The following is a 27,600-nucleotide window of genomic DNA, read 5'->3' as shown; positions in this document are numbered from 1 at the left end:
TGTTGAGAAATGAAAGCTTGTTGTTGGGCAACATTGCCATTGATAGTAGAATACTGTTTTACATGTCCATAATGTGATCACTCAGATATTCTTATCTAATACTACGGTACTGCCATCTCATGCTGAAACGTGCACATTGCGTTCAGGTTGCCCTGCAGCTCTGATAGCAGTGCTGCAGGTCAATTCTAATTTAAGGTCATCAATTCAGGAAGTAAACTTAAATAACAATAAAAAAAACATTTAACAATCTATTTACAATGACTTCTCCATCAAATGAGCTATTTATTTCAAAAGTTTTTCCATTTTTGGGTTTGAAATTAAAATCACTTCCTGAATTGACAGCCTTCAATTCGAATTGACCCCTGCCCTGAAGCTCTCACTGTTAGTTTGAAAATGTGGTTTTATGAGTTAGGCTCGCTTTATGGAGTTTATTAAAATGTACTTGCTACGATTGTGATATGTTGTTGTCTCACCTAGCTATCTGGAAAAGAGTGTCTGCTAAATGACTAGAATTTCAAATGTTATGGAATGAAAAGTGTCTAAATGTATCATGGTTTACCAACAAACTGATTAAAGCACACAACTAATGGTAATTACATGGTAATACATTATATTTATGCCTATTCAAAATGTATAGCCTTTTTTATTGTAGTATATTTATTATTGTTTCAGGGTAAAACCAAATATTCTACTTTGCGCCATAGGGGTTACATGGGCAGTAATTTAACGGAGACCCCCCGTTTTTCAACCCTGGCCTCATCCTCAAATTCTTTATAGTTGAGAAGTAGTGAAGACACTAGTTGAAGACACTATGTGAGCGTGAGAGCGTTTTACTATGAGCATGTTTGATACCCAGTGGTGTAAAGTACTTAAGTACAAATACTTTAAAGTACTACTTAAGTTGTTTTTGGGGTATCTGTACTTTACTATTTATAATTTTGACAACTTTTACTTCACTACATTCCTAAAGAAAATAATGATACTTTTTACTTCATACATTTTCCCTAACACCCAAAAGTACTCCTTACATTTTGACAGGAAAATGGTCCAATTCACACACTTATCAAGAGAACATCCCTGGTCATCCCTACTGTGATGATGCCTTGATATTATGTAGCAGACAGTTGACAGCCTGTCAAACCAAAAGCTGTCACCAATTATGTCACTACAATGAGGCATATCCTAAACCAAGTTTATATCGCAGCAATTATGTCAATTCTGAATGTCTTTAGGCCTATTTGTAGTTTTTAAATTTCCAAAATCTGCTTCAATGAAAGCAAATACTCGCCTGCAGCACCCAGAAGTGAACAGTAGGCGACCCGGAAGGTCTGAACTCCGACTGAAGGCAAGCAAAAGGAACATCTTATTATTTTATAAAATATCATTAAATCTACCATCGAGGTGTCAGGTTCGTATACATTTTTTCGCCTCTCTTGTGTGCAATTTTAAAAACGTTCGGCTGCAATGCTATTTTGAAAGCAGTTATCGTTACCATTTGAGTCGTCAAAAAGTTCAAATAAAAAAATACTAGCCATTACCAGAGCATATTTGAAAAGGACAACGTTCTAGTTATATTGTGCATAGCATACAGACATGAGATGAGATGTCAGATGAGATGCAGTTAAGCTACTATTCTGGAATTGAATTATGGATTTGCATAGCGAGAGAACCCAGTTGTACATAACGCATTGCATTTTGCAAGGCATGATTGTTGTAGGAAGTGTCTAGTTTTTTTTCTTCTTCCTCGAGCCGGGCTATTCAAACCTGCTAATCTAAGTAAACAATCATTCGTACACGTACGCTAATGCAAAGAAATGGATTACAAATTTGCATGCATCGAGACACGTCTACTTTTTTAGGCGAATTATTACTGTACATTTGGGATCTGCAGAATATGGCGTCCAGTCCTTATAAAAATAAGACAGGCTGCCATTTTTGTTTTCCTTTTGTCTGAATTTTTAAAATAAACTGTCTGAGAATGTGGGAGAGGCTGTGGAGCGAGGCACCAGGGGGGATCAGAGTTGCTCTGCAGTCTAAATGCTCCTTATTTGATGTTTTATGTGTTAGCATTTTAAGTTACAAAGGTATTTTTTTTAAATCTGCAAATAAACGTAGACGTCCATATAGAATAAGGAAAAGTTAAGTAGCCTAACTTTTGTTTTAGTTCACAAGTCTAGACCAGCCTCAAGTGATTTGTCTACCCTTATTATAGGCTGATAATTGATTACTCATGTATTTTCATATCTGTGTTAAGAAAATTATTTATAGAGCAAATAATAGCCTATAGTATTCGTATTGAAAATATGACGTTGGGCTAATGTTGGACGATTGACATAGGCCTACTAGCCTAATTTGCCGCTAATCGTCTGAAGATGGATAACCTGCAGCCTAATATTTTTAATTTCCTTAAACACGACTAGCCTATACATTTCGGTCTATGGGCTACAGTAATTTAAAAAATCGTACATCTGACTGGCTAGAAAGCAATAGACACCATTTTGAGAAACAGCAGTATTTGGGTTTTTATTGCGTAGGGGCATGACACAGAACGATAAAATCACTGATATCGGTTCAAATTGATTTAAATCTGCGGACACATTTCAGATAGCGGTTCTCACCACAGATGTTTCAGCATGCAGCTATTTCTGCTGTGACTCAAATAGTTTAGGTGGTTCATCAGGGCTATTTCACTGTCTGTAACAATAATTAGGTGTTGTTATTAAAAATGTATGTTGCTCTCCTTGAATAGCAACTTGAGCACTACTTATACATAATGGAAATCAAGCAATGTTTGCATGTAGGAAGGTAATGGGATACATTTGCTCCATTGTTAAACATTTTTGCAGTGGTCAACTCTTTGATGGTTGGCACATTTTACAGTGTGGCTTCAATCGGAATTAGGCATTATGGGGATTTCAAGGGGCTCAGTCAATAACAAAAGTGAAGTGTGTTAATTTCCCAACATTGATCCTGGGGACCCAAAGTTTAGAACTATGTTGGATTTTACTCCAGCTGAGTATCAACAAAAAACATAGTACACTGCTCAAAAAAATAAAGGGAACACTTAAACAACACAATGTAACTCCAAGTCAATCACACTTCTGTGAAATCAAACTGTCCACTTAGGAAGCAACACTAATTGACAATAAATTTCACATGCTGTTGTGCAAATGGAATAGACAAAAGGTGGAAATTATAGGCAATTAGCAAGACACCCCCAATAAAGGAGTGGTTCTGCAGGTGACCACAGACCACTTCTCAGTTCCTATGCTTCCTGGTTACAGATTACAGTCATTGCGGTTGTATTGATTAATGTGTGGGCAGTAGCAGCAATTTCATTGCAGTGAAAATCTGCGCCTTCATGCTCTGGACACTACGCTGACAGACACAGCAAACCTTCTTGCCACAGCTCGCATTGATGTGCCATCCTGGATGAGCTACCTGAGCCACTTGTGTGGGTTGTAGACTCCGTCTCATGCTACCACTAGAGTGAGAGCACCGCCAGCATTCAAAAGTGACCAAAACATCAGCCAGGAAGCATAGGAACTGAGAAGTGGTCTGTGGTCACCACCTGCAGAATCACTCCTGTTTTGGGGGTGTCTTGCTAATTGCCTATAATTTCCACCTTTTGTCTATTCCATTCGCACGACAGCATGTGACATTTATTGTCAATCAGTGTTGCTTCCTAAGTGGACAGTTTGATTTCACAGAAGTGTGATTGACTTGGAGTTACTTTGTGTTGTTTAAGTGTTCCCTTTATTTTTTTGAGCAGTGTATATCAGATTAGCAACCTATTATCACCTATCCTCTCTTCAGCTTTAGTTACGTGGAAGAGTTCAGATTTCATCTATTTGATTGTCTTGCTAATGGGAGTAATGGATTTAGATTGAAACCTGCACACAGAACATTCCGGGGACTGACTCTTTTTTAAAGATCTTGCAGCTGGACCTGATCCAAGGCTTGATTCTCAACCATGTCCATGTTATCCCTGAAATAACTGAAAAAAGTCTGTCAGTTTAGTGTCGAATTAAATGTGATTGATTTATTGAAAACAGTATACAGTCTTGGTTCTAGGGGTTGCCATGGCATAGACTGATTTTTTTCTTCCTGTTTGATTGTTGATTATGGCAGTAATACATTTGTAGCCATTACAGTCTCCGTCGGACAGGATGCTCTACACTCCATCTCGAATACACAAAGGACTCTACTTTAATATAGTTTGACACTTTTCTCTGTTGCCTAAGAAGCTGTGTTGTTATTATCACCAACATCAAACATGGCATATCAAAGACAGAGACAGCCGTCATATGGGGAAGATTATCAACTCTACCTATATTCCGCTCTTTCCCAGGAGACTCAGTGTGCCTCCAGGAAGTGAAATGGACACCCTGTCAGCATCATTAGGGAAATATTTTCTGGGTTTTTGTTCATAGGGCTGGACGTATCTTTTTAGTTTCTTTTGGCTGATGCAAGTGGACTGTGTTACGCTGCTGCTAAGTCAAACAGACTTTACAAGGGTGGACTGTGCCAAAACACACAATGCAATATGTCATGTAAAGAAATGAATAAGGCTTGAAAAGAGAAGCGATGGAAAGAAAGCCCACAGATCGCAGACATCTATGAGAGAGCAGCAGGCTCTACCATGGCACAAAGAGCAGCAATGCCCCTTGCCCCAAATTCATCCAAATGTGACTTTTGCATAGAGAGATTGGAGTTAAAGTCTGTTCAATGACATTCACTCTAAATGGATTAAATGGAACGTCAGGGAGCAGGGATATATGTTATTTTGTTCCCTGTGAAAATATTGACAGTGTAGGCTACATAAATACCATATATTTTCAAACGCCTCAACCATCAATGCAATTCTATCTTAAATCACAAAATGGTATAGGAAACTGCCAATATGACAAGTGTTTCTTAACAAGCTATATCTACCATGTGATGTTATGCTGTTTCTTTGGGGAGATGCCCATCATTCAGTGTGATGGTTAGAGAGTCTGCTGGCGGAGAGGGAGAATAAACAAGGCCTCATGGGTATTTCCCTTCCTAGTGAGAGGATCCCTGTGACTCACACATTTTTTTTTTTTTCCCCTTCTTTGAATAATGTCTCGCGGAATTGAATCCCCTGTAAATTCTCAGCTGTCTGTGGGCGACGGTTGGGGAAGTTGTGACTCAGAAAAGTGTGATTATTAAGCACTATACTTAGCTACAGTGCGTGTGGAACTGGAAACACACTTCCGTGGTGGACATGACGGAGGAAGAGGAGGGGAGAAAGTTAGAAAGTAGTTCCATTTACTTGGAATCGTGAGGCTAGAATACAATACATTTATAGGTGTTTGGCGAGTGGCTAAATGTTCAGCATTAACTATATACGTCTATTGCAATAAGTCTATTGGAGATTCAGCAACTATTTATGAACTCATTAAAGTGCTGCAAACATTTGAATGAATTGTGAGACTGAATTAGCTGTGTTGTTGTTGTCATATCTATTTATTTGGACAGTGTGCAGAAGGTAATATTTGCATCTGGTTTGTTTGTCACAGGATGGCTGAACCTCGTTTTAATAATCCCTACTTCTGGCCCCCACCACCCAACATGCCTGGCCAGGTGAGTACTCTGTCTAGACTCTACCCTCACATTCAACAACAAGGTAGTTAGTATAAAAGAGGATGAGGGAGAAGATGATAATGGTGGACAGTAGACTGTGAAGATTGTCAATTATTATTCTAGGTAATGTAACATTGAGAACCATGAGCAGTGAAATGTATTTTGCCTGCTTGATTGTCATGCAAATGTCCATGTAAAGTATGCACTATTTTTACGACTCACTTGAAGAGAGGACATAGATTAATGGCAATACATTGTTGAGTTATTTTCCTTTGAGTCCATTGGAGGGAGCCAAAGCAGAACAAATGAATGTAAGCCCACACAGATGTTAACTAAGGACTGTTCTTCTGTCTCTGTGTTGTTGTCTCCCTGCTGTCAGCTGGATAACCTTGTGTTGATCAACAAGATCAAGGAACAGCTGATGGCTGAGAAGATCAGACCACCCCACCTGCCGTCTTCCACAGTTCCCTCCCAACAGCAACTGCTGGGGAATCCTACACAGACAGAAGGTGGGCAGCATGTCCAGATGTCAGTTGAGAAACTGCAGCAGATGCAACAAGAACTCCATGCCCACAGCCCGTCCCAGCCAGACATTGCCCTGCACGCCCGGCCGGCCTCCAGCTCTGTGGCAGGTACCCTGACCGCCCCCCACCTCCCTTCACCAGGCCAGGCTCCACTGTCATTGACCACCACCACCACCACTCACACACTTCTATTCTCAGAGGCGGTTCAATTTAGAATGCACCTCTACTGTATGTCTTGTAATCACACCACCTCCCATCCTCCTCAATCTCATCAAGTGATTGGCACACATCCCCTCACTTTTTATAAATAATTTTTGTGTCACTTGTAATTACTGTAATAGGCCTACTTATAATCTTTTTCTATCGTTGATAGATGGATGGGGAAAATACTTGTTGAGCCTTGTATGAGCCAGGCTTTATATTTCCTGTTAATGTTCTATGGTAAGAGTTTTTTTTTTTGGTAAATTCTGTGAATTTTCTGCACATCTCTAACAGGACGTATTCTTGGTGATGTAAACTTTAATCTGGATGATAAAACAGCTATAAAAGCTAGAGGATTGTGGGAAGACTGGCATTTGCGTCAAATCATAGACCAACCCTCTAGAACGAACCACCTGTCAGGTAAACACATGATTTTTTGACACAGTACCGGTAATGCCTGTCTGGCACATAGGAGAGACTGGGGTTAGTTCAGCCAAAGGGGTAAGTTGAGCCATGCTTGTTTCTAGGAAACCATACACAAAATGTATAATTTGACCAAGGTCATCATTTCATGGAGTCTGTGAAGGAAGAAACCACATGGAAAAAGTGTTAAGCAAGTTAGGTCCAAAAAAAAGATTTTCACCACGTCAAATTCATTTATTGTGTTAAGAGGTTTCATGATGCTTGTATCTAAACCAAAGTAGGTCATTTAAAAATTGTTCTATATATCAGTTGGGGTCTATAAGCTACAATATGAGGTCCTAAACCTAGCATGAAAGTGCATCCTTGTAGCTGTGTGGGCTAATATAGTCCAAATGTTTGCCTTGGGGTAAATTCAGCCAATGGCCATGGGGTAAGTTGGTTGAGCCAATGGCAAGTTGAGCAAATTGAAGCGTTTTCTTCCCAGGTGTAATGCAAGGCATATGAGGTAACAACAGGGCCTGGCCTGTGTTAGGTGTTAAAAAAAAGTGCAACATGTTTGTTAGGTGTTAAGCCAATGTTAAAATATGATTAAAATTATTATAAAAAATAAATAAAAAAGCTTAAAATTATTAAAAGGCAACAAAAAAAGTTATTGTGATGAATTGTGTTTGGTTTTAAGAAGGTAGTGGTAATATTTCATTCATTACAGAAATTTGTAGGCGTCTTTACTTACCCTGTCCCCCATCCGGAGTAATGCGTGCAAAGAGACCACTTTTTTGTACAAGCTATGTTTTCGTGAATTCAGATTATTTACAGGGATACACAACATCCTAAAATATATGTAGATATCTTTGTTAGAAATAATACTATATTTCCCTTGACGGAGTGATGCTGAGTGTAAAAAATGGCTCAACTTACCCAACTCTCCCCCACACGGAAAGAGAGGCAGACTTCCATAGCCCATTCCAAGATTCCTGTACTGTTGGCCTTTAGACTAATCCAGGCCTCTCAAAATGTGACAGGACTTTTGGCGTATCAACGTGATTTCAAACTACTTCAGCCAACAACTAGGCACAAAGAGTATTCCTATGTTGAGCGAATAACTAAATGGGAACATGTCAATAGGTAATTTTGAGCATTGTCTCTGAAAAAGTATGCACAATTTTAAGAAGTATACATGTATCTGACTGCATTCTTCTGTTGGAGATTAGTCATTACATAATTATGTAGTGATTATTTAGTTTGTGAGTCATTTTTACCTCTTGACTTGCCAGGTCTGGCGCTTTCCTCTCGAATGGGCAACCATAACACCTCAGAGGCCGTCACTCTGACCACACCCACCTCCAACAGCCTGAGCCGACTAGGCGGAGCCCCTTCACCACATCATGTCCTCTCAGGCTTGGCCAGTGGCCCTGGGATGGAGCAAATCAAAAGTAACGGAGGCCTTGCTGGACTGCTGGGGCCCCCTCCCAAGATGGAGGGGCGAGGGCGTAAGAAGATAAAAGCTGAGAACGGTGGTGGCTCTCTGTTGGTGGTGCCTTACCCCATCCTAGCCTCAGGCAACGACCAATCCTGCCACACCATCACCCCCAAACCGGGCAAATGCTACAGGCATGAGCACACATGAACCTTTTACAGACATGTTGATTATACTCCAAATGTCTTACTGTCGTATTGATTGCTTACGGTGTCTTCAATGTGTGTGTTGTTTTGCACAGGTGTAAATCGTGCCCGCTGACCTTCTTCTCCAAGTCAGACATGCAGATCCACTCCAAGTCCCACACAGAGGCCAAGCCTCACAAGTGTCCCCACTGCTCCAAATCCTTCGCCAATGCATCCTACCTGGCCCAGCACCTCCGCATACACCTGGGCGTCAAACCTTATCACTGCTCCTACTGCGAGAAATGCTTCCGCCAGCTCTCCCACCTGCAGCAGCACACCAGGTCAAATCATGGACTAATTTGATCATCAGTTTGATACTGTTTTCATGTACCCACCAACTAGGTTCTATAGTGTAGTGATGATGATGATGATGATGATGATGTATCTTTCCCAGAACCCCAAAGTCATGTGTGTACTACACTTTTAAAGTGTAATTACACTAGTGTTAATTATTTGCCTTCATAGATTATGCCTTTTTTTAAAAATATATATTTTTTGACCTTTATTTAACTAGGCAAGTCGATCTTGAAACCTTTAGGTTACTAATCCAACGCTCTAACCACTAGGCTACCTGCCGCCCCTCAGTGTTTTTAATATACACTGATTGTGCAAAACATTAAGAACACCTTCCTACTATTGAGTTGCATCCCCCTACCCCCCCTTTTCCCCTCAGAACAGGTCAATTCGTTGGGGCATGGACTCTACAAGGTCTCGGGAGCATTCCACAGGGATGCTGGCCCATGTTGACTCCAATGGTTCCCACAGTTGTGTCAAGTTGCCTGGGAGTCCTATGGGTGCTTGATACACACACCTAACCCATTTCCTAACCTTAACTCAATTATTGATGTGATCCTTTGCTGTGTAATTTGTTTCCATTTACAGCAACAGGATACTTCAACCAATCCTGGAGCTTAAGTAACTTGCAAGCTACATGATTTTGTGCATTTTGTTTTTATTTTATTTAACTAGGCAAGTCAGTTGAGAACACATTTTTTATTTACAATGACGGCCTAGGAACAATGGGTTAACTGCCTTGTTCAGGGCCAGAACAACTGATTTTTACCTTGTCAGCTCGGGGATTCGATCTAGTAACCTTTCGGTCACTAGCCCAAAGCTCCACCAACTAGGCCCGCTCGTTAAAAGCTCTTGAGCACGAACTGGCTGTGATTGAGAACGATTCCCATAAATAGCCCTACAAATACAAATTGGTATTTTTCCGCGCATTTGCTAAGATATTTTTTTTGTATTTCCTCGCATAGTTTATAATTTGACTGTAACGGCTTTCTTCCGCCTCTTCATTCGAAGAGGAGCAGGGATTTGACCAAAACGCAGCGTTTGAATATGACATAATATTTATTGAAACAAGACGAAAAAACACGAAACGAAAACACTTGAATAATTAACAAAATGGAGTAGACAGACATGGACGACGAACTTACATGAAACACGAAGAACGCATGAACAGGGAAAACTGACTACATAAAAGAACGAACATACAAACAAACCGAAAACAGTCCCGTGTGGCGCAACGACAGACACAGGAGACAACCACCCACAACAAACAGTGTGAAAACACCTACCTTAATATGACTCTCAATCAGAGGAAATGAAAATCACCTGCCTCTAATTGAGAGCCATATCAGGTCACCCTTTAAACCAACATAGAAACAGAAAACATAGACTGCCCACCCAAACTCACGTCCTGACCAACTAACACATACAAAAACTAACAGAAAACAGGTCAGGAACGTGACATTGACTCATGAAGTTATCTTAGCAAACATGTCACCGTTGGTTTAGTATGTTTTTAATTGCATAAAAAGATCACCAATCAATCAGGAGGATAGGCCTATTACGCATTCAAAATTCTAGAAAGTACCATTTTGATCATCCGTAGGTAAACATAACAAACACTAGAAATAATCCATTTAAAGTAGGCCGATATTTCTACAATCAACATCTAGGCCTGTCAAGCTACATGATACATCCCCTGTGTATCAAGAATGATCCACCACCAAAAGAACTCCCAGGCAACTTGACACAACTGTGGGAAGCATTGGAGTTAAACGTGAAAAACCCTGCAGCGTTGCAGTTCTAGATTAAGAAAACGGTGCACCTAGCACCTACTAACATACCCCGTTCAAAGGCACTTAAATCTTTTCTCTTGCCCATTCACCCTCTGAATGGCACACAAACACAATACATCTCTCAATTGTTTCAAGGCATAAAAAACCTTCTTTAACCTGTCTCCTCCCCTTCATCTACACTGATTGAAGTGGATTTAACAAGTGACATCAATAAGAGATCATAGCTTTCCCCTGGATTCACCTGGTCAGTCTATGCCATGGAAAGAGCAGGTGTTCTTAATGTTTTGTACACTCAGTGTATACAGTTGTAGTCAGAAGTTTACATACATCTTAGCTAAATACATTTAAACTCAGCATTTCACAATTCCTGACATTTAATCCTAGTAAAAATCTCCTGTCTTAAGTCAGTTAGGATCACCACTTTATTTTAAGAATGTGAAATGTCAGAATAATAGTAGAGGGAATGATTTATTTCAGCTTTTATTTCTTTCATCACATTCCCAGTGGTTCAGAAGTTTACATACACTCAATTAGTATTTGGTAGCATTGCCTTTAAATTGTTTAATATGGGTCAAATGTTTCGGATAGCCTTCCACAAGCTTCCCACAATAAGTTGGGTGAATTTTGGCCCATTCTTTGTTTTATTTATTTCATTTCACCTATATTTAACCTGGTAGGCTAGTTGAGAACAAGTTCTCATTTGCAACTGCGACCTGGCCAAGATAAAGCATAGCAATTCGACACAGAGTTACACATTGAATAAAGAAAACATACAGTCAATAATACAGTAGAAAAAAAGAAAACAAAAAGTCTATATACAGTGAGTGCAAATGAGGTAAGATAAGGGAGTTAAGGCGATAACTAGGCCATGGTGGCGAAGTAATTACAATATAGCAATTAAACACTGGAATGGTAGATGTGCAGAAGATGAATGTGCAAGTAGAGATATTGGGGTACAAAGGAGCAAGATAAATAAATAAATACAGTATGGGGATGAGATAGATAGATGGGCTGTTTAGTGGGTTTGGCGACGAACATGAAGCGAGGGCCAGCCAACGAGAACATACAGGTCGCAGTGGTGGGTAGTATATGGGGCTTTGGTGACAAAACGGATGGCACTGTGATAGACTGCATCCAATTTGCTGAGTAGAGTGTTGGAGGCTATTTTATAGATGACATCGCCGAAGTCGAGGATCGGTAGGATGGTCAGTTTTACGAGGGTATGTTTGGCAGCATGAGTGAAGGATGCTTTGTGCGATATAGGAAGCCGATTCTAGATTTAATTTTGGATTGGAGATGCTTCATGTGAGTCTGGAAGGAGATTTTACAGTCTAACCAGACACCTAGGAATTTGTAGTTGTCCACGTATTCTAAGTCAGAGCCGTCCAGAGTAGTGATGCTGGACGGGCGGGCAGATGCGGGCAGTGATCAATTGAATAGCATGCATTTAGTTTTACTTGCATTTAAGAGCAGTTGGAGGCCACGGAAGGAGAGTTGTATGGCATTGAAGCTCGTCTTGAGGTTAGTTAACACAGTGTCCAAAGAGGGGACAGAAGTATACAGAATGGTGTCGTCTGCGTAGAGGTGGATCAGAGAATCACCAGCAGCAAGAGCGACATCATTGATGTATACAGAGAAGAGAGTTGGCCCGAGAATAGAACCCTGTGGCACCCCCATAGAGACTGCCAGAGGTCCTGACAACAGGCCCTCCGATTTGACACACTGAACTCTATAAGAGAAGTAGTTGGTAAACCAGGCGAGGCAATCATTTGAGAAACCAAGGCTGTCGAGTCTGCCAATAAGAATGTGGTGATTGACAGAGTCGAAAGCCTTGGCCAGGTCGATGAATACAGCTGCACAGTAATGTCTCTTATCGATGGCGGTTATGATGTTGTTTAGGACCTTGAGCGTGGCTGAGGCGCACCCATGACCAGCTCTGAAACCAGATTGCATAGCGTAGAAGGTACGGTGGGATTCGAAATGGTCGGTAATCTGTTTGTTAACTTGGCTTTCGAAGACCTTAGAAAGACAGGGTAGGATAGATATAGTTCTGTAGCAGTTTGGGTCTAGAGTACTTTGTGTGTGCCTATCTGTATGTGAGTTGGTCTCTGATTACTGTGATTATTTCAAACATAATATACTCTACATTGTAATCTCTTTGAAGAGGGGGATGACCGCGGAAGCTTTCCAATCTTTGGGAATCTTAGACAATACGAAAGAGAGGTTGAACAGGCTAGTAATAGGGGTTGCAACAATTTCAGCAGATCATTTTAGAAAGAGAGGGTCCAGATTGTCTAGCCCGGCTGATTTGTAGGGGTCCAGATTTTGCAGCTCTTTCAGAACATCAGCTATCTGGATTTGGGTGAAGGAGAAATGGTGGGGGCTTTGTGGGGTTACTGTGGAGGGTGCCAGGCAGTTGACTGGGGTAGGGGTATCCAGGTGGAAAGCATGGCCAGCCGTAGAGAAATGCTTATTGAAATTCTCAATTATAGTCGATTTATCGGTGGTAACAGTGTTTCCTAGCCTCAGCGCAGTGGGCAGCTGGGAGGAGGTGCTCTTATTCTCCATGGACTTTACAGTGTCCCAGAACCTTTTTGAGTTTGTACTACAGGATGCAAATTTCTGTTTGAAAAAGCTAGCCTTAGCTTTCCTAACTGCCTGTGTATATTTGTTCATAACTTCCCTGAACATTTGCATATCACGGGGGCTATTCGATGCTAATGCAGAATGCCACAGGATGTTTTGTGCTTGTCAAGGGCAGACAGGTCTGGAATGAACCAAGGACTATATCTATTCCTAGTTCTTTAATTTTTTGAATGGAGCATGCTTATTTAAGATGGTGAGGAAAGCACTTTTAAAGAATAACCAGGCATCATCTACTGACGGGATGAGGTCAATGTCATTCCAGGATACCCCGGTCAGGTTGATTAGAAAGATCTACTTGCAGAAGTGTTTTAGGGAGCGTTTGACAGTGATGAGGGGTGGTCGTTTGGTCGCAGACCCATTACGGATGCAGGCAATGAGGCAGTGATCGCTGAGATCTTGATTGAAAACAGCAGAGGTGTATTTGGAGGGCGAGTTAGTTAGGATGACATCTATGAGGGTGCCCGTGTTTATGGATTTGGGGTTGTACCTGGTAGGTTCATTGATAATTTGTGAGAGATTGAGTGCATCAAGCTTAGATTGTAGGATGGCCGGGGTGTTAAGCATGTCCCAGTTTAGGTCAGCTAGTAGCACTAGCTCAGAAGATAGATGGGGTGCAATCAATTCACATATGGTGTCCAGGGCACAGCTGGGGGCAGAGGGTGGTCTATAGCAAGCGGCAACAGTGAGAGACTTGTTTCTGGAAAGGTGAATTTTTAGAAGTAGAAGCTCGAATTGTTTGGGTACAGACTTGGATAATAATACAGAACTCTACATGCTATCTTTGCAGTAGATTGCAACACCGCCATCTTTGGCAGTTCGATCTTGGCGGAAAATGTTATAGTTAGGGATGGAGTTTTCAGGGTTTTTGGTGGGTTTCCTAAGCCAGGATTCAGACACGGCTAAGACATCCGGGTTGGCAGAGTGTGCTAAAGCAGTGAGTAAAACAAACTTAGGGAGTAGGCTTCTAATGTTAACATGCATGAAACCAAGGCTTTTACGGTTACAGAAGTCAACAAATGAGAGCACCTGGGGAGTGGTAGTGGAGCTAGGCACTGCAGGGCCTGGATTAACCTCTACATCACCAGAGGAACAGAGGAGAAGTAGGATAAGGGTACGGCTAAAGGCTATACAAACTGGCCGTCTAGCACGTTCGGAACAGAGACTAAAAGGAGCAGGTTTCTGGGCCCGATAGCATAGATTCAAGGCATAGTGTACAGACAAAGGTAAGGTAGGATGTGAGTATATTGGAGGTAAACCTAGGCATTGAGTAATGATCAGAGAGATATAGTCTCTAGAGACGTTTAAACCAGGTGATGTCAACGCATATGTAGGAGGTGGAACAACATGGTTGGTTAAAGCATATTGAGCAGGGCTAGAGTCTCTACAGTGAAATAAGACAGTAATCACTAACCAGGACAGTAATGGACGAGGCATATTGATATTAGAGAGAGGCATGCGTAGCCAAGTGAACATATGGGTCCAGTGAGTGGTTGGGCTGGCTGGGGACACGGCGATTCAGACAGTTAGCTCCTGATAGAGCTAGTGTAACTGAGTCAGGTTTGTAGGTCTCCTTGCTCGCACACGCTTTTCAGTTCTGCCCACACATTTTCTATAGGATTAAGGTCAGGGCTTTGTGATGGCCACTCCAATACCTTGACTTTGTTGTCCTTAAGCCATTTTGTCACAACTTTGGAAGTATGCTTGGGGTCAATGTCCATTTGGAAGACCCATTTGTGACCAAGCTTTAACTTCCTGACTGATGTCTTGAGTTGTTGCTTCAATATATCCACATAATTTTCCGCCCTCATGATGCCATCTATTTTGTGAGGTGCACCAGTCCCTCCTGCAGCAAAGCACCCCCACAACATGATGTTGCTGCCCCCGTGCTTCACGGTTGGGATGGTGTTCTTCGGCTTCCAAGTCTCCCCCTTTTTCCTCCAAACATAACAATGGTCATTATGGCCAAACAGTTCTATTTTTGTTTCATCAGACCAGGGGACATTTCTCCAAAAAGTACAATCTTTGTCCCCATGTGCAGTTGCAAACCATAGTCTGGCTTTTTTATGGCGGTTTTGGAGCAGTGGGTTCTTCCTTGCTGAGTCGTCGATATAGGACTTGTTTCTACTGTGGATATAGATACTTTTGTACCTGTTTCGTCCTGCATCTTCACAAGGTCCTTTGCTGTGGTTCTGGGATTGATTTGCACTTTTCGCACCAAAGCACGTCCATCTCTAGGAGACAGAACGCGTCTCCTTCCTGAGCGGTATGACGGCTGCGTTGTCCCATGCTGTTTATACTTGCGAACTATTGTTTGTACAGATGAACGTGGTACCTTCAGGCATTTGGAAATTGCTCCCAAGGATGAACCAGACTTGCAGAGGTCAAACATTTTTTTCTGAGGTCTTGGCTGATTTCTTTTGATTTTCCCATGATGTCAAGCAGAGGCACTGAGTTTGAAGGTAGGCCTTGAAATACATCCACAGGTACACCTCCAATGACTCAATTGATGTCAATTAGCCTATCAGAAGCTTCTAAAGCCATGACATAATTTTCTGGAATTTTCCAAGATGTTTGAAGACACAGTCAACTTGGTGTATGTAAACTTCTGACCCACTGGAATTGTGATACAGTGAAATAATCTGTCTGTAAACAATTGCTGGAAAAATTACTTGTGTCACGCACAAAGTAGATGTCGTAACCGACTTGCCAAAACTATAGTTTGTTAACAAGAAATTTGTGGAGTGGTTGAAAAACGGGTTTTAATGGCTCCAACCTAAGTGTATGTAAACTTCCGACTTCAACTGTATATATTAAGGTATTTTCTAACTTTATTGAACCGACAGAGAGGCTTACCGTAGGGAAAGATAGAGAGGGGTTGTGTCAAAGGGCAGTAGGCTGGATTTTTTCCTATGACGACACCGTAGACACGTGTGTCGGACGCTGTGGCTTCATTTAATCTCCTCTTTACTATATCTTTTACAGGATTCACACTGGAGATCGGCCCTATAAATGTGCCCATCCAGGTTGTGAAAAAGCCTTCACTCAGCTCTCCAATCTGCAGGTATGGACTGGACTGGGTTTTCCACATCCTGGTCTTTTAACCACACCTCTTGCTCCCCGGCCACAAGATTTCCATCAACCTTCACACACACACACATCAACCCTGTTCTAGTTTTGAATAGTTGATTTCGAGTTCCCTTTCAGTCAGTCAACTTCTGTAAAATTTACGATGGGGGAGTCACGCTCTTGCGACTTCGGTTGAAGGACCTACAATCACGCCTGACAAGTCCAATGAAATCCGCACCTCTCTGGAAGCCCCACCTTCCACAGATGATAAGTGTAAGAATAGGCTTTATTCCTTCAATTATTCCGCTCTTCACCTCGGTATGAACAGGAAAATTTTTAGCATGAATCACACTACTAAAATAAACAATTGAAAAAAAAGTATTTGACACATACCCCGAATGCAACAGGTGTAGACTTTACAGTGAAATGTTTACTTACGAGCTCTTTCCCAACAATGCAGAGTAAAAAAGTAAGAACATTTAGCAAAAACAACAACAAAAAAAACATAAAATAACAATAACGAGACTATATACAATGAGCTGAGTCAATGGGCAGGGGTATGAGGTAGTTGAGGTAAGTGAAGTAGTTGTAAGGTTGTGCGCTACTGGTGCAGAAGTCAGGTGCAGGAGAGCAGAGAGTATTGTTCAGGTGCACACTTTATTAGGCAAAAGCAAACAACCGTAGTACGCAACTGCGTCAAACAAACCTCTAGCCAAAAGCGAAAGTCGCAATGAAGCAAAAATGTTTAACCTTTCTGAACCAGCCATACCGGTATCGGGATAATTGTCATCAGCAACGCTGAATAGCATAGCGCCACAGTCAAATAATATTACTAGAAAATATTCATATTCATGAAATCACAAGTGCAATATTGCAAAACACAGCTTAGCCTTTTGTTAATCCACCTGTCGTCTCAGATTTTGAAATTATGCTTTACAACGAAAGCAATACAAGCGTTTGTGTAAGTTTATCGATCGCTCGACAAAACATTAAGTACACTTAGCGTCAGGTAACTTGGTCACAAAAATCAGAAAAGCAATCAAATTAATCGTTTAACCTTTGATGATCTTCGGATGTTTTCACTCACGAGACTCCCAGTTAGACAACAAATGTTCCTTTTGTTCCATAAAGATATTTTTATATCCAAATACCTCCGTTCGTTTGGCGCGTTATTCTCAGAAATCCACAGGAAACAGCGGTCATGACAACGCAGACAAAAATTCCAGATAATATCCATAATGTCCACAGAAACATGTCAAACGTTTTTTATAATCAATCCTCAGGTAGTTTTTCAAATATCTATTCGATAATATATCAACCGGGAGTATTGGTTTTCAATAGGACCGGGAGTAACAATGGCCGCCTTTCTCTGTTGCGCAAAACTCACTCTGAGAGCCCCCACCTATCCACTTACGCAATGTGATTGTTCTCGCTCATTTTTCTAAATAAAAGCCTGAAACTATGTCTAAAGGCTGTTGACACCTTAGGGAAGCCATATAAAAAGGAATCTGGTTAATATCCCTTTAAATGGGTGATAGGGATGCATAAGAACAGAGATGTTTCAACAACAGGCACTTCCTGATTGGATTTCCTCAGGTTTTAGCCTGCAATATCAGTTCTGTTAAACTCACAGACAAAATTTTGACCGTTTTGGAAACTTTAGAGTGTTTTCTATCCTAATCCAACAATTATATGCAAATTCTAGTTTCGGGGGCTGAGAAATAGGCAGTTTCAAATGGGTATGTTTTTTAGCCAAAAACGAAAATACTGCCCCCTATACTTAAGAGGTTTTAACAATATAAACATACTACGGGTGAACATGGTACCCGAAAAAAACAGCCTGGCGCGTCACACAAAAACAGAGTGGTTTTGAAACCATTATTCTGTCCTTTGTTCTGTTTCTTTCCTATGTACACAGTTAGTATTATTTATTATTTCCTCTCTTTTTATATATATATAAAATATATATATATGTAGTGTGATTAGGGAATGTAAACCAGCTGTGCGGGGAAACAAGACAAAACAAATGGAACAATGAACGGTGGAGCGGCGATAGCTAGAAGGCCGGTGACGTCGACCACCGAACACCGCCCGAAACAAGGAGAGGAGCTGACTTTGGCGGAAGTCGTGACAGTAGTATGTACAGTACCAGTCAAAGGTTTGGACACACCTACTCATTCCAGGGATTTTCTTGATTTTGACTATTTTCTACATTGTAGAATAATAGTGAAGACATCAAAACTATGAAATAACACATATGGAATAATGTAGTAACCAAAAAAGTGTTTTATATTTGAGATTCTTCAAAGTAGCCACCCTTTGTTGATGACAGCTTTGCACACTCCTGTCATTCTCTCAACCAGCTACATGAGGTAGTCACCTGGAATGCATTAACGACTTTGTTAAAAGTTCATTTGTGTAATTTCTTTCCTTAATGCGTTTGAGCCAATCAGTTGTGTTGTAACAAAGTAGGGGTGGTATTCAGAAGATAGCCCTATTTGGTAAAATACCAAGTCCATATTATAGCAAGAACAGCTCAAATAAGCAAAGAGAAACGACAGTCCATCATTACTTTAAGACATGAAGGTAAATCAATACGAAACAAGAACTTTGAAAGTTTCTTCAAGTGCAGTCGCAAAAACCATCAAGCACTATGATGAAACTAGCTTTCATGAGGACCACCACAGGAAAGGAAGACCCAGATTTACCACTGCTGCAGAGGATAAGTTCATTAGAGTTAACTGCACCTCAGATTGCAGCCCGAATAAATGGACCGCAGAGTGAACGGAAAGCAGCCAACAAGCGCTCAGCATACAGTGGGGCATTAAAATATTTCGTCAGCCACCAATTGTGCAAGTTCTCCCACTTAAAAAGATGAGAGAGGCCTGTAATTTTCATCATAGGTACACTTCAACTATGACAGACAAAATGAGAAAAAAAATCCAGAAAATCACATTGTAGGATTTTTTATGAATTTATTTGCAAATTATGGTGGAAAATAAGTATTTGGTCACCTACAAACAAGCAAGATTTCTGGCTCTCACAGACCTGTAACTTCTTCTTTAAGAGGCTCCTTTGTCCTCCACTGTAACGGCTGTCACTCTCCTCATCCTCGGACGAGGTGAGGAGAGAAGGATCTTCAGACCAAAATGCAGCTTGAGGGAAATAAGCCATCTTTTTATTTATAACGCTGATGGCAACACGAAAAAACAAAACTCTTTCAAAAATACAAAACAAGAAAACGACGTATACGAAACCAGAACATAAACTTACATAACTAACACGTAACACTTACGGACAGGAAACATACTACATCGAAACGAAACGAACAACCGAAACAATCCCGTATGGTGTAAGACATAACACAGACACAGGAGACAATCACCCACAACGAACACTGTGACAACGCCTACCTAAATATGACTCTTAATTAGAGGAACGCCAAACACCTGCCTCTAATTAAGAGCCATACCAGGCAACCCAAAACCAACACAGAAACAGAAAACATAGAATGCCCACCCAACCTCACGTCCTGACCAACTAACACACATAACAACTAACATAAATAGGTCAGGAACGTGACATTACCCCCCCCACAAGGTGCGAACTCCGGACGCACCAGCACAAAGTCTAGGGGAGGGTCTGGGTGGGCATCTAACCACGGTGGTGGCTCAGGCTCCGGGCGAGGTCCCCACCCCACCATAATCCATCCTAGCTTCCTCCCTCTAAGAATGTCCACCCTCTTTTTACCCCCACAAAATCCTCTTAATAACCTCACTAATAAGGACAGCACCGGGACAGAGAGATAAATCAAGACAGAGGGATAGATAAGAATATAGAGGTAGATCAAGATAGAGAGGGGGATCAGGATAGAGGGGCAACTCCGGACTGAAAGGCAGCTCCGGACAGAGAGACAGCTCTGGACTGATGGGCAGTTCTGGGTATCTAGCCGTTTCAGGCTGAAGGGCAGCTCATGGCTGACTGACGAATCTCGACGCTCATGGCTGGCTGACGGCTCTCGACGCTCATGGCTGGCTGACGGCTCTCGACGCTCATGGCTGGCTGACGGCTCTCGACGCTCATGGCAGGCTGACGGCTCTCGACGCTCATGGCAGGCTGACGGCTCTCGACGCTCATGGCAGGCTGACGGCTCTCGACGCTCATGGCAGGCTGACGGCTCTCGACGCTCATGGCGCTCTGACGGCTCTGGCTGCTCATGGCGCTCTGACGGCTCTGGCTGCTCATGGCTCTCTGACGGCTCTGGCTGCTCATGGCTCTCTGACGGCTCTGGCTGCTCATGGCTCGCTGGCGGCTCTGGCTGCTCATGGCTCGCTGGCGGCTCTGGCTGCTCATGGCTCGCTGGCGGCTCTGGCAGATCCTGTCTGGTTGGCGGCTCTGGCAGATCCTGTCTGGTTGGCGGCTCTGGCAGATCCTGTCTGGTTGGCGGCTCTGGCAGATCCTGTCTGGTTGGCGGCTCTGGCAGATCCTGTCTGGCTGACGGCTCTAGCGGCTCCTGTCTGGCTGACGGCTCTAGCGGCTCCTGTCTGGCGGATGGCTCTGTAGGCTCATGGCAGACGGGCGGCTTTGCAGGCTCATGGCAGACAGGCGGCTTTGCAGGCTCCTGGCAGACGGATGGCTCAGACGGCGCTGGGGAGACGGATGGCTCAGATGGCGCTGGGGAGACGGATGGCTCAGATGGCGCTGGGGAGACGGATGGCTCAGATGGCGCTGGGGAGACGGATGGCTCAGGCCGGATACGGCGCACTGTAGACCTGGTGCGTGGTGCCGGAACTGGAGGCACCGGGCTAAGGATAAGCACCTTCCTACTAGTGCGGGGAGCAGGGACAGGGCACACTGTATTCTCAAAGCCTACTCTATCCCTGATGCGAGGTACCGGCACTGGTGACGCCGGGCTGAGGACAAGCACATCAGGATTAGTAGGGGGAGAAGATACAGTTTGTACAGGGCTCTGGAGACGCACTGGTAGCTTAGTGCGTGGGGCCGGAACTGGAGGCACCGGGCTAGATACACGCACTACAGGGAGAGTGCGTGGAGGAGGAACAGGGCTCAGGATACGCACTGGTAGCCTAGTGCGTAGTGTAGACACTGTAGGTACTAGGCTGGGGCGGGGAGGTGGTGCCGGAAATACCGGACCGTGGAGGCGTACTGGCACTCTTGAGCATTGAACCCGCCCAACCTTACCTGGTTGAATGCTCCCGGTCGCCCGACCAGTGCGGGGAGGTGGAATAACCCGCACCGGCCTATGTAGGCGAACCGGGGAAACCATGCGTAAGGCCGGTGCCATGTATGCCGGCCCGAGGAGACGCACTGGAGACCAGACGCGTTGAGCCGGCCTCATGACACCTGGCTCAATACTCAATCTAGCCCTACCAGTGCGGGGAGGTGGAATAACCCGCACTGGGCTATGCACTCGTACAGGAGACACCGTGCGCTCTACTGCGTAACACGGCGCCTGCCCGTACTCCCGCTCTCCACGGTAAGCCTGGGAAGTGGGCGCAGGTCTCCTACCTGCCCTTGGCCCACTACCTCTTAGCCCCCCCCAAGAAATTTTTGGGAATTACTTACGGGCTTTTTGGGCTTCCGTGCCAGACGCGTTCCCTCATAGCTCCGGTTCCTCTCCCCGGTAGCCTCTGCTCTCCTCAGTGCCTCCAGCTGTTCCCATGGGAGGCGATCCCTCCCAGCCAGGATCTCCTCCCAAGTGTAGCAACCCTTTCCGTCCAAAACATCGTCCCATGTCCATTGCTCCTTCTTCTCCTGTCCCTTTCTCCGTTGACTCCGCTGCTTGGCTCTGGTATGGTGGGTGATTCTGTAACGGCTGTCACTCTCCTCATCCTCGGACGAGGTGAGGAGAGAAGGATCTTCAGACCAAAATGCAGCTTGAGGGAAATAAGCCATCTTTTTATTTATAACGCTGATGGCAACACGAAAAAACAAAACTCTTTCAAAAATACAAAACAAGAAAACGTCGTATACGAAACCTGAACATAAACTTACATAACTAACACGTAACACTTACGGACAGGAAACATACTACATCGAAACGAAACGAACAACCGAAACAATCCCGTATGGTGTAAGACATAACACAGACACAGGAGACAATCACCCACAACGAACACTGTGACAACGCCTACCTAAATATGACTCTTAATTAGAGGAACGCCAAACACCTGCCTCTAATTAAGAGCCATACCAGGCAACCCAAAACCAACACAGAAACAGAAAACATAGAATGCCCACCCAACCTCACGTCCTGACCAACTAACACACATAACAACTAACATAAATAGGTCAGGAACGTGACATCCACTCGTTACCTGTATTAATGGCACCTGTTTGAACTTGTTATCAGTATAAAAGACACCTGTCCACAACCTCAAACAGTCACACTCCAAACTCCACTATGGCCAAGACCAAAGAGCTGTCAAAGGACACCAGAAACAAAATTGTAGACCTGCACCAGGCTAGGAAGGCTGAATCTGCAATAGGTAAGCAGCTTGGTTTGAAGAAATCAACGGTGGGAGCAATTATTAGGAAATGGAAGACATACAAGACCACTGATAATCGGGGGACTTAGTGAATGACCTGCAGAGAGCTGGGACCAAAGTAACAAAGCCTACCATCAGTAACACACTACGCCGCCAGGGACTCAAATCCTGCAGTGCCAGACGTGTCCCCCTGCTTAAGCCAGTACATGTCCAGGCCCGTCTGAAGTTTGCTAGAGAGCATTTGGATGATCCAGAAGAAGATTGGGAGAATGTCATATGGTCAGATGAAACCAAAATATAACTTTTTGGTAAAAACTCAACTCGTCGTGTTTAGAGGACAAAGAATGCTGAGTTGCATCCAAAGAACACCATACCTACTGTGAAGCATGGGGGTGGAAACATCATGCTTTGGGGCTGTTTTTCTGCAAAGGGACCAGGAAGACTGATCCGTGTAAAGGAAAGAATGAATGGGGCCATGTATCGTGAGATTTTGAGTGAAAACCTCCTTCCATCAGCAAGGGCATTGAAGATGAAACATGGCTGGGTCTTTCAGCATGACAATGATCTCAAACACACCGCCCGGGCAACGAAGGAGTGGCTTCGTAAGAAGCATTTCAAGGTCCTGGAGTGGCCTAGCCAGTCTCCTGATCTCAACTGCATAGAAAATCTTTGGAGGGAGTTGAAAGTCCGTGTTGCCCAGCAACAGCCCCAAAACATCACTGCTCTAGAGGAGATCTGCATGGAGGAATGGGCCAAAATACCAGCAACAGTGTGTGAAAACCTTGTGAAGACTTACAGAAAACGTTTGACCTCTGTCATTGCCAACAAAGGGTTTATAACAAAGTATTGAGATAAACTTTTGTTATTGACCAAATACTTATTTTCCACCATAATTTGCAAATAAATTCATAAAAAATCCTACAATGTGATTTTCTGGATTTTTTTTCTTCTAATTTTGTCTGTCATAGTTGAAGTGTACCTATGATGAAAATTACAGGCCTCTCTCATATTTTTAAGTGGGAGAACTTGCACAATTGGTGGCTGACTAAATACTTTTTTGCCCCACTGTGTGTGGGAACTCCTTTAAGACTGTTGGAAATGCATTCCAGGTGAAGCTGGTTGAGAGAATGCCAAGAGTGTGCAAAGCTGTCATCAAGGTGGCTACTTTGAAGAAGTTTGTTTAACACTTTTTTTGGTTACTACATGATTCCATATGTGTTATTTCATAGTTTTGATGTCTTCACTATTATTCTACAATCTAGAAAATATTAAAAATAAATAAAAACCAATGAGTAGGTGTGTCCAAACTTTTGACTGGTACTGTATTCGGGCTCTATTTACTCTCAGATTTGAAAATGCTAATTAGCATCAAAGTAGACTTTATGCAAAGACTACAAATCCCTGCAAGCTCCTGCACGTCATCTCTAGCTGGCATGGGTATTTATGGGTAGGATGACTCATACTGTGGTACTCTATAGGATAAAATTGTGCTGCAGCGAGTTGAGCATCACCAAACAGTTTTGTGAGGTTTTATCGCTTGGATGTCACTGCTCCCAGTGTACCTACAGCTAGGACAGGGGAAAGTCACTAGGCAGCGTGCCATGTACGCAATACCTAGACTGCCGCATTTGACAGCATCAGGTCTGGGTGGTATCCCACCCCATCCCAAAGGGAACGTAACATTATGACTATAATTACTTTTTGCTAAAGGAGGGAAATTAGGTAAAACACCTGTTTGGCCCCGCACTGCCTGTTCCTCGGCTTGGTGAAGAGTGGTATTAAATTGAAGGAATTAATCCGAGCCTCACGCTTATCTCCTGTGGAAGGCGGGGCTTCCAGCGAGGAGCGGATTGCATTGGCCTTGTCAGGCGTGATTGTAGATCCTTCAACCGAAGTTGTGAGAGTATGATTCCCCCATAGTATGTTGTACCTTGTTTCCCTCCTCCATGGAACAGAAGTTATAGTCATAACGTTAAGTTCTTTACCACTGTGGTTTGCTATAGTTCAAGGTAACTTTCTTTGTCCCAGAGAAGGCAATAAAAACATATAAAATCCACTGTCACAGACAACAATGCTATTCATTCTTCTTATATTTCACACACATGCTATTATACCTGAAAATATTGACAACCTTTGGAAATAATTGTATTTTTACTGTAGTATGTTTTGAGTTATTGGATTTTCAGTATGATTTTCCTCCATTCCCACCTCTCAGAATTCTGGTCAGACGATGGCCTGGTTTGACAGGAAGTGCATTTGTAGCAAGATAAAGTTTACCTACCCTGAAAGTCTAGATAGGTCTTTGAATCGTGTAATGTAATCACGGTGTCCGTCTGTTTCCCTGCCTCAGTCTCATCAGAGACAGCACAACAAAGACAAGCCCTACAAGTGTCCGAACTGCTACCGTGCCTACTCGGACTCCGCCTCACTGCAGATCCACTTGTCTGCGCATGCCATCAAAAACGCCAAGGCCTACTGCTGCAGCATGTGTGGCAGAGCCTACACCTCAGTGAGTAGGCTATGCGGCAGCATGAGCTGATGTTTTCACTGGATGTGGGCAAATATTTTCACTGTCGTTAGCCACAGAGTCCTAGTGTTGTTTCTTAATTCTCAGTCAATATATAAATAGTAATGGTACTGTAGACCATCACTCTTTTAAAAAGGACACTTTTGGGGAAGCATTTATACCTCGTTGTCTACTGAAGCTTGGTGTTAACTGAACTTTATTTGATGTTTGTCCTCAGGAGACCTACCTTATGAAGCACATGTCCAAACATACGGTGGTGGAACACCTGGTGAGCCATCACTCTCCACAGAGGACGGATTCTCCCAGTATCCCCATACGGATCTCCCTCATCTGAGCACTTCGCCCTGTACCCCTGACACCCATGGAGGAACTCCCTGTAAGGTTACCCCTCCACTTAAGCGTAATCAATCCCAGATATTGGCTTTTATTTGTTTGTTTGTATACCCCATGTGGGTTTCAAAAATGTATCAAACTGTATTTGTACCTTATCAAAAGGTAGACTTTTCCCCCCCCTTTTTTTCTGTCATCTATATGGTGTGGTTGGGTAATGTTTGGGACATCCAAAGATGATTTTACAGCACTTTCAGGCCTCATAGTATTGGCCAAAAAGGTTTTTAGTCTACTAAGACAATAAAAGGCATTGCTCCAGGCAGCTAAAAAGTTAACCATAGGTGTTATAATGCATTAAAGGACCACTCCTACTATGTTTTTTATATTGTCCTTTTCTCTCTTTACGCTTTGCAAAAGTATATTTACATTGGGAACTTTACCTTCCTTTTGGTTAGGTCAACTAAATCATGTATCCAAGTATTTTTTTTGCCACTCCTAATGTCAATGTTTGCATCACTTTTGTTACTTAAAAAGGAATTGTTCTCATGTAAGCTTTATAACGCTTAAGTATGTCTTTTAGACAACAATGCACACAAAAGGCTTTCAAATTGGAGGGCCAATACCTATGTTTTATTGTTGTAGTTTTCATCTTGTTAATATTATTGTCCATGGTATTAAAAAGGACACTGCTTAAGGCAATCCTGAAAAGCACCAAAATATATTTTGAATCTGATGTTGGTATTTGTAGAAACTCAGCATGTAAGAGTAAAAAAAATTTTGGTGATGTATTGAAGAAATGTAGCACAAAGAATTGTCCATAATGGAACTGACATATTTGTTGGTTCAAGCCATTCCAGTACCTGACAGATTTTCAACAAGATTTGAATGGAGGCAGACAACTAATTTCAAATCGAAATGTATGAAATATCTTAACACACATTCCATTATATGTAACATTTCAATGTGACTCGATTGAACCCTCTACCATGTGTCATGCTGTGGTCAATTACATGCATGAGCTCTGCCTGTGGGCTACAAAGATTTGTTTACCGACGTTGATGAGGAAGGGGTCTCATATTTCCTTTTATCTTACCTATGAAATAGGAATGGAAAGTACAAATACGAGAATCCACAGGTTTGAAACCAAATGAATGTAATCCTTTTTCATTTGTATATTTTCCCCATGTCTGCCAGTGATGGATATGGTGTGCTGTCTGGTAGAAAATGGCAGAGCACATTGCAAAATGTAATACCTCCTGGCCTTTCATTGGTTAACACCTGTGAAACTCTTTGCGAAGAACAACATGTGCTCCTTTTCTATTGAGTGATTATTTGTACATATATTCTGCATCTATGTCCTGCAGGTTATTTTATGCCCTTTAATGTTTAAATTGAAAATGAGTAAATTCCTGTTTTGGGTGTCCCATGAAATATGTATAGATATCTTTATGTACAAAAAGACCTCCTTGTGTCTTGTAATCATTTTGCGCTCATGTGTCATGTATGAATGATTAACATTTTGTTAATTTTATACGCATTTAAGCCTTAACTTTTATCATTGTATTACATTTTATTTGTCCCATATTGATGCCTCTCCGTACCCAGTGTTTTATGCATTTTATTTCATAGCATGGAATATACTGTAAATAAACTATATTAACTGTTAATCCCTTTTCTATAGTAAATGATTATATAGGTCTAGCTATTATTACAAAAATCATTGTTTCATTTGTCATGCATTGTGGTACCATGTCCACATTACACGCAGTCAAGACGTAGAGTGAATTGACTTTGTGTAAGAATGAGCAAAAAATAAAAGTATTCAAACGTTCCAATAGTTTGGGATTATTTTTATTTGTCAATACGTCCTTGCATAATAATATATAAATTATACTTCAAGACCTACATAAGCGTTTCATATCAACTGTTGTTCCTTGGCAAACATTTATTTCAAATAGGTATATGATGCTGGAGATACTTGACTTTTCAGTTAAACTACCTGTGTAAGGTATGCACTG

General features: G+C 42.4%; 1 protein-coding gene across 3 annotated transcripts; it reads left to right on the top strand.

Moving 5' to 3' along the window:
* The first annotated feature begins 1,294 nt into the window (after positions 1 to 1,294).
* On the top strand, positions 1,295 to 25,678 carry znf362a (zinc finger protein 362a). 3 transcript variants are annotated; one of them, XM_055868183.1, is made up of 9 exons: positions 1,295 to 1,408; positions 5,544 to 5,607; positions 5,987 to 6,239; positions 6,627 to 6,752; positions 8,072 to 8,366; positions 8,474 to 8,698; positions 16,133 to 16,211; positions 25,076 to 25,234; positions 25,470 to 25,678. In XM_055868183.1, the coding sequence occupies exons 2-9, from the start codon at positions 5,545 to 5,547 to the stop codon at positions 25,584 to 25,586; spliced, it is 1,317 nt and encodes a 438-aa protein (XP_055724158.1). In that variant the 5' UTR covers positions 1,295 to 1,408; position 5,544; the 3' UTR covers positions 25,587 to 25,678. The 3 variants fall into 3 exon arrangements, with proteins under 3 accessions (XP_055724158.1, XP_055724157.1, XP_055724159.1); XM_055868182.1 differs by having other exon boundaries at positions 8,030 to 8,366; XM_055868184.1 differs by lacking the exon at positions 6,627 to 6,752 and having other exon boundaries at positions 8,030 to 8,366.
* The last annotated feature ends 1,922 nt before the right edge of the window (positions 25,679 to 27,600 follow it).

This window comes from Salvelinus fontinalis, chromosome 18, assembly GCF_029448725.1.
Source record: "Salvelinus fontinalis isolate EN_2023a chromosome 18, ASM2944872v1, whole genome shotgun sequence".
NCBI lineage: Eukaryota > Metazoa > Chordata > Actinopteri > Salmoniformes > Salmonidae > Salvelinus > Salvelinus fontinalis.
The sequence above is the reverse complement of the archived record's forward strand: the minus strand, read 5'-3'. Positions and strand labels throughout refer to the sequence as shown.